We start from the raw sequence: 7,524 nt of genomic DNA, 5'->3' as shown, positions 1-7,524 counted from the left end.
TCGCTCCTCCCTACGCCGTTTCGTCACAATAATGACTTCTTCCAGGGGCACCTGGAAGAAGTCATTATTGTGACGAAACGGCGTAGGGAGGAGCGACTTGCTGACGTCACCACGATTCGTACCACGCTGTCTACCCGGAAGGACGAGCGGACAGTAGAGCCGGCCGGCTATTATCGATACACGCACTTTTTTATCTGCATACATGTAAGTGCACTACTTTTTTATCAATAAAACCATTCTCAACGGTATTACGCTATATTAGTGTTTTTCTCCTCTGGGTCGTACTAATGGAGAGAGTTGGGTCTGATGTAGAGGATTGGTGAGATTGGAGAGAGACTGACAGCATTCCCTGGATCCCTTAAATGGCTCATATGTTTATATGCCTGACTAACTTCTTGCTCTGGTAAGCAGTTAGATTATAAGTGGTGGAGGATTCTGTCATCTGCTATACAGATTCACAATATCATCTGGACATCTATAATCACCCATTCGGAGAACGTTCTGTCACTCATTTGAACTTTTCTGATACATCCTTCTTATGAACTTTTGCACTTAATTATTTCACAAAAATTCATTTATTATACTTGTGTTTTGTGTGCATCACTTATAAGCATATTTGATATTTATGCTGATTCATGTTACAGCGCAGCTTTACCTTTTTCTGTTTATTATTTATGTTTATCTGACATATAAGCTGCAGCAGTGTTTTTATTATTTTTTTATTTTAAATTTTATATTTTATTTTAGTTTTGTATAGTCTTAGCACTATTCACTTTTCCTTGGACCTGCGCAGTATTTTTTTGTATACATATTCTTCTACATACTTTTGGTAAAACAAAATCGCAATGAATGTATATTGATTGGTTAGCGCAAAAGTTATAGTATCTACAAAATAGATTTATGGCCTTTTTATTTAATTATCTATTCATTTTATTAGTAATGGCGGTGATCTGCAATTTTTAGCGGTACTGAGACATTGCAGCGGACAGATCGGACACCTAACTGACATTTTTTACACTTTTTTGGGAACCAGTGACATTATTACTGTTATTGTACCAATGACACTAGCTGGTGGACATTGAGTCTGCCCCACCTGCTGATTGGCTCCCCTGCTGGCCAGTGGGCGTGCGTGCACCCCCACAAAATAGAGTTCCCGCGCCAACGTACAATGGCGGCAATTCGCTGGAACGAGCTAACCTGCCACACTACAATGATGGCGGCGGGTCGGCAAGTGGTTATAAGCATTAGGATATGGTGTAGGAATGATAGGTAAAAATGTGAAGATTGTAAACATAGTTTTTAGCCTTGCAATATATGCTGTTAAAGTCATATGAGGTGTTCCAAAGCTTATCATCCACTTGAGGGGGCCATTTATGAAAAGCAGTAAATATTTTTGTAGCTGAATAAACTAATGAGAATCATGTCTCATTTTGACTTTAACACTGCAGAAATTACAGAAGCTAACTGGTGGCCATGGACAACACTTTTCATACATACTGTAAGACCCAAGATGACGATCATGTCATCTGGCCAATTATGATTGTAATGGGAAATGGTAATTTATTTTTAAGCAGTCTGTACCCTCTAGAGCACAGGTGTCAAACACAAGGCCCGCGGCCCTAATGCGACCCTCCAAGCCATTTCATGTGGCCCTCACACCTCTCCTGCAGCTGCAGGAGAGCTCCAGGCCTCCTCTGGTCCTCCTCCAGTCCAGACCCTGTACTTTCTGCTTTCAAGCAATGCATCCATCTTCTTCCCAGCAGCAGCATAAGGAAAGGGGGGTGCACTGTGATGTAAGGGAGGGTGGGGGACTCAACTTCTGATGGTGGGGTGGCTCTTGACATCTAATGTAATGGGAAGGGATGCGCTGGACATCTAATCTTACAGATACAACTGGCCCTTTTGAGGGCAATCATAATGCTGATGTGGCCCATGATGAAATTGAGTTTGAAACCCCTGCTCTAGAGGCACTTGATTTTAAGGGAAGAATTGTTCACCTAGAATGGATTTTACCAGCTGACTGTTATTACTCCTGTGAAATAAGGTCTACTCGGTGCATAAACATGCACATTCAGCAGATAGAACTCTGCATGTTTATTTACTGATTGTTCTAAGGAACGAATGTTGCCATCTCATATCTATGGACAGCTTTATAATTTTTTGTCACATTTATATTCCGCATTTCACTGTGAGCTCAATAATACTGAATAACAGAATTTGTCTCTCCTCACTTGACATGAAGCATCCTTTAGACCGACAACCTAGTAATAATGAGTACACATTAGTTTCCATTATAAAAATGTAATCTAAATGTTGCTTTGAGTTTTGCTTGCGTTGTCCTTACATGTCAAGTAGATCATCTCCACTTTCATCACTCTCTACGGTAAGTTGCCTTGTCCACCATTTCTTGACTTCTGAACCACAAGAAGCAGCATCCGACATGGCATTCATCTTGCACACTACAGACTTCATAGTGGAGCGACCACCAAAGCGTAAATTGACAGAGGATACAGAATGACTTATAGGCTTTGGTGCTGTAAAAAAACAAAAAACAAAGACTGTGATGATGTGTATAGGTTAACTGGATTTGGAAACTGCTGATATTATATTGGCTTGCAAAAATGATTGATAGACTTTAGTATTTTCCTTTTTAATATGGGGGTTATAAATTCATTCCAAAATCAATATAAAAATTCTGTAATGCAGCCAATCTGAAAAATCTGCACTGTCTTTACACAAAAAACGAAATGATCAGCTACAACCACCTAATATTTTCTCTACTAAATATTTGTTCTCCCAGCTCCGGCTGTCTGTGCTGCACTCCCAGCTCCTGCTGTGTGTACTGCACTCCCTTCCTCTGTATTTTATTTTATTATTAGATCACTGATAAGCACTAATAGCTGCCACATAATGATAGGTCTTTACCCAAAAGAAAAGAAAAAAAAGAATGACGGATTGAAATATACTGACATACATGACTGAAAAGGAAATATGAAAGAGAAAAGTAATAGAGGAAATAATTAGTTTGGGTGTAGAGTTTGTAAAGGATTAAATTCCTTGCTCTGTAAAGTGTACAGTTATGTATACTGAACATTTAAGGTTTTGATGTGCTTGCAATAGTATAGAGTTTGTGCTTATACATGTACAAGTGATTTTTAAAATATATTGTAATGTTTGTAGTTGTAATAAAAAAAACTCTTTGCACTATGTATGGCATTTGTATTCCCTTCCTTAAAATACCGTATTTATCTGCCTATAGCGCGCACCGGCGTATAGCGCGCACCCCTAATGTAAAAGGGAAATTCCTGGAAAAAAAATTGGATTACTTACAGTTTTGGCGTCCATCGGCGGCCTTCTCCGGTCCGGCGTCCGTCTGCGGCCCTGGTGGTGTCCTCCCCGCTTCTCCCGCGCTGTTGTTGAGCCAATCCCAGCTTCCCGCGCTGTGTTTGAACGCCGCCGCCGACATATACCAAGCGCAGTACACTCGGGCACGCTCGGCCACGCTTGGCTCCTCTCGCATTAAGGCTAGGAGGCGGCATAGGGCGTGACCGCGAGCGGAGCCGAGCCTGGCCGAGTGTACCCAAGTGTACTGCGCTTGGTATATGTCGGCGGCCGGTTCAAACACAGCGCGGGAAGCGGGTATCGGCGTATATCGAGCACCCACGATTTCCCCCTGATTTTAAGGGGAAGAAAGTGCGCGTTATACGCCGATAAATACGGTATATGGTCTCACACACACTGGGTGTATACTTTTCCTCTCTGAATGCCAGAACTCCTAGGAGTTGAAAAGCGGCTTAAAAAACAAACCTAAAACAGTTTTTCCTGATTTCCAGATTTTTCTCTGATAGTGTAGCCTTTGTGCAGGCGTTAGGCTCACTAAACTTTTCATTTTTTAGTCTATATTTTATCAATTTAGATTATAACATTGTGTATTATATTTTATTATCTTTAAAGGAGAAGTTCAGCCTGAGCTTTTTAGGCTAGGCTTCTCCTCTGGGTCACAGGAGTGCAATTCGTTTTGCACTCCTGTGACTCGTTTTCAGCGGAGAGCGGTCTGATGTCTGCTCTCCGCTGACGTCACTGCCATCAGTCGGGGTAGCACGTCATCCCGACTTCCAAGTCTGGATCTGCCAGCTGTCCTGATTGATGGCAGTCTCAGCACTGAGAAGTAGAGCAGAAGTTATGCTGACTGACAGTCAGCATCGCTCTGCTCACAGGGGAGTGAGAACCGAGCCATCGGCGGTGTTTGGTGGCTCGGTTCTCAGTGCAGAGATGCCAGGGGACAGATGCAGCATCGGTCTGATGCTCCATCCAACGAGGTAAGTATGAATAGGGGATAAAAAAATAAAATAAAAAATTCTCTTTTAAAGAAACTTTAACCAGTGGTTGTAATGACTTTTTCATAGATTTGAACATATGTTGCCATTTCTGTTTACCTGCCGGTAGGTGCCACTGGCCAAATCTTCTCAGACGTTTACCAGCTTCAATAGAATCTTGTCTATAGCTTCCTCTGTCAGAAAGCGTTGGGCTTAGAAGCTGCTGTTGACTACTTGTCTACAAATAAACAGAAACAAAAAAATGACATAAATACATTATGTGTTTGTAAACTTTAAGCATAATATTATATCAATTATTTTTGATCCTACTTCTAGGGCCCCTTTCACACCTGCGGACCGTATGTCCGCTTTTTCATCCATCCGTGCGGATGAAAAAGGGACATACATTGGTCCCTATGAGATCGCGGGTGTCAGCGGATGAACATCCGCTGACACCCGATCTCGCCCGCTTCTGTATTCCTCCGATTCTGCAGACGGAGGAAAACCCTATTTTTCCTTCCGTCTGCGGATCAGGTGAACACGGACAGGCGGTTCATGTTCATCCGATCCCCTCATAGGGGAGAGCGAAGAAAAGACAGGGTGGTCCCTGCACTGTGTGCGGGGACCGCCCTGTCATCCGCCGGCTCAGCGGGGATCAGCGGAGCGATCATAGATACAAAAGACTGAAATTGAAAGATTCACTTATGAGTCCTGCTTGTTTCAAATATGTTGTAAGCTGGGGGTACAAAGCTCCGTGGGATAAACAGGCTTTCAGACACAGATATCAAATCCAGGTAGTGACAAACAGTGCAGTGTTTATTTGTGATATAGACAAGTCTTTTATATACAGGTCTCCACCCCCTTTGCCCTGCCCATGTATACCCCACCTTTTTAATGAAGCACCCATCAAATGCAGCCTCACCAGCGCCCATTAATGCAGCCTCACCAGTGCCCATCAATGCAGCCTCACCAGCGCCCATCAATGCAGCCTTTACCAGCCCCCATCAATGCAGCCTCACCAGCGCCCATTAATGCAGCCTCACCAGCATCCATCAATGCAATTAATGCAGCCTACTGCACCTATCAATGAATGTTTACTTGCTTCCATTCACTCAGGAGTCGGGACACAGACACAGTCCTCGGCCGCGCCTCTGACACTATGTGAATGAAGCGGCGGCTGCCTGCTGATGCTGAGACTTAGTTGCTTGCTGCAGAGAGAAGAGAATAGGAACACCAGTGGCCGAGCGCCCTAGGCAGCAGTGCACCCTAGGCGGCTGCCTAGGTTGCCTAGTGGTAGCACCGGCCCTGATAGCTTTAACCAACCTTTTGCTCTCACAGACCAGTGTCGTCTGAGTTTCCAAGGCAGAGAGCACTGGCTGTCTGTCTCAGATGAGCTTAAAATAGCCCGGGGGAGAGGACCAAGATCTGAACTGGATCGTGGATCAGAAATCTCTGAACGTGTATGAGAGGAGCCTGGGAGATGTATAAACTCTTAACAAAAACGAAAAGAACTCTGGACAGCCGCACTCCAAAATGACTTAAAATAAAGTTGGTCTTTTAATGTAAAAAGTACATACAGGCACTGCAAACAACAGATACAGATTGGCCGACGCGTTTCACGCTGCAATTCAGCGCTTAGTCATGGCTAACATAGGTTCACACTAAAAATACATATATACCCATACCACCATCATGTGAGAAAACATTCGCCTATGGCGAGACTGGATCAATTAAACAATTAGATAGTTAATTGCATGCATATTAAAACCAATTTATATGGAACAGGTGATGTAGCATATCTTGCAATTAACATGTTAAAGTGAAGAAAAAAAGAAACAAAAACAAAATAAGACCATACATATGCCTAGGACATGTGAATAGACAAACCGCACCTATATAATCTTGGGGTCTCCAAATAGGCAAGATAACCATTGTAACTAGTGTATGACTCCACTTAGAGTTAATAAAAGTAATATAAAATAAAATAAAATAAAAATGAAAATAAAATAAATAAAATAGAGTTTCGTTTATTGTGTTTTGTGAAAGACACAACTATTATAAAAATATGTATGTAAACACTCCTGTGTGAAATAATGAGTATACCCATCGAACTATGTCCTGGGGGTGAATATTGAAGTGCTTCTAAATCTTTTATATTTTATTTTGTTTTTTATTTTTAATTTTTTATGTGTATCATATTTTCTAGACTATATTTGTCTTTTATTAAAAAATTTTTTTTAGGTTTTTTAAAGGTTTTTTAGAATCAATTATCTAGTGTTTTACTATGTGTGTTATTCTAAACAAAGAATGAAAAATAAAGTGTTAAATGTAGAAGATTATCGTAATCGCAATTGCAATTAAAAAGATAAACTTCTGTGTATTAGTGTTAATACCAATATTTTAAATTTCATTGATATTCTTATATATAATATATCAACTGTGACTTAGTGTTGGTAAGCACATAGTGGAAGTCAAGATGTAATCCATCTATTTTATACGGTAAACCCGAGAAGATTGCCCCAGGTCATGTATATCAGACCAAAAAATGTGTACATATGGAGATTACTAATGTTAAAGCCTCTATGTGTCTAGTTACGAGTTAAAGACATAGTACTCTTATAGTGTGAAGATTAATTGTCGGGAGACAAATACAGGCTCTCCAATACAGAAATCAATATCTAGACCACAGAGGCATGACTCTCCAAAAGGCTATACCAATGTATATGGAGTAAATATCTTTCTCATGAACAGAAAATGAGTATAGAACAAGCTCAAAGAGTTTACCGTAAAAAACGAGAAGGAAAAGAACATCCCCTGTACATAAGGGTTAACAGTAATCTAATGGTTTAACATGATCAGATGCAGATGCAGTTTTTAGCAGAACCCTCAAACCCTCAACAGAAAATCCGTTTCGATTGGGGACCCATACCACCTCGACACCCAGCCAAGATAACGGTACGTCCCTCCTGGCCATGTTCAGACGCTTGGAACAGTCCATGGCCAAGGAGATCAAATTGTATTGGGACACTCACTTTCTTTCGGATTATATTACTCTACAGCAAATACCTCGGGGTTTGCGCATTAAAAAGTTCCCCACCACAGAGTTATCCAATGAGACACTGAGACAGGAGTGGACTGACACATTGAACAAATGTTCATTTACCCTCATGAATATCCTTATTAAATCCAACTTGGAGCAAGTCAGCGT

The 7,524-nt window shown here is 41.3% G+C and overlaps 1 protein-coding gene across 1 annotated transcript; it reads right to left on the bottom strand.

Annotated features, from left to right (window-relative positions):
* Positions 1-1,897: 1,897 nt before the first annotated feature.
* On the bottom strand, positions 1,898-7,314 carry LOC120928280 (sodium leak channel non-selective protein-like). Its single transcript, XM_040339380.1, has 4 exons — positions 7,246-7,314; positions 4,437-4,554; positions 2,345-2,534; positions 1,898-2,261 (listed from the first exon to the last, which is right to left on the bottom strand). The coding sequence occupies exons 1-4, from the start codon at positions 7,312-7,314 to the stop codon at positions 2,249-2,251; spliced, it is 390 nt and encodes a 129-aa protein (XP_040195314.1). The 3' UTR covers positions 1,898-2,248.
* Positions 7,315-7,524: the final 210 nt, after the last annotated feature.

The sequence above is a fragment of the Rana temporaria genome, chromosome 2 (genome assembly GCF_905171775.1).
Source record: "Rana temporaria chromosome 2, aRanTem1.1, whole genome shotgun sequence".
NCBI classification, from domain to species: Eukaryota; Metazoa; Chordata; class Amphibia; order Anura; family Ranidae; genus Rana; species Rana temporaria.
Note: the sequence above shows the minus strand (reverse complement) of the source record. Positions and strands in the feature narration are given on the sequence as shown.

Bases quoted from the DNA above. Each gene is read 5' to 3' on its own strand.
- LOC120928280 (XM_040339380.1), bottom strand. From the start codon at position 7,314: ATGGACTGTTCCAAGCGTCTGAACATGGCCAGGAGGGACGTACCGTTA. The intron at 4,555-7,245 runs GTATGGGTCCCC...GTTTATTTGTAG, and splicing joins CTTGGCTGGGTGTCGAGGTG to ACAAGTAGTCAACAGCAGCT. The intron at 2,535-4,436 runs GTAAACAGAAAT...GTTTTTTTACAG, and splicing joins CCAGTGGCACCTACCGGCAG to CACCAAAGCCTATAAGTCAT.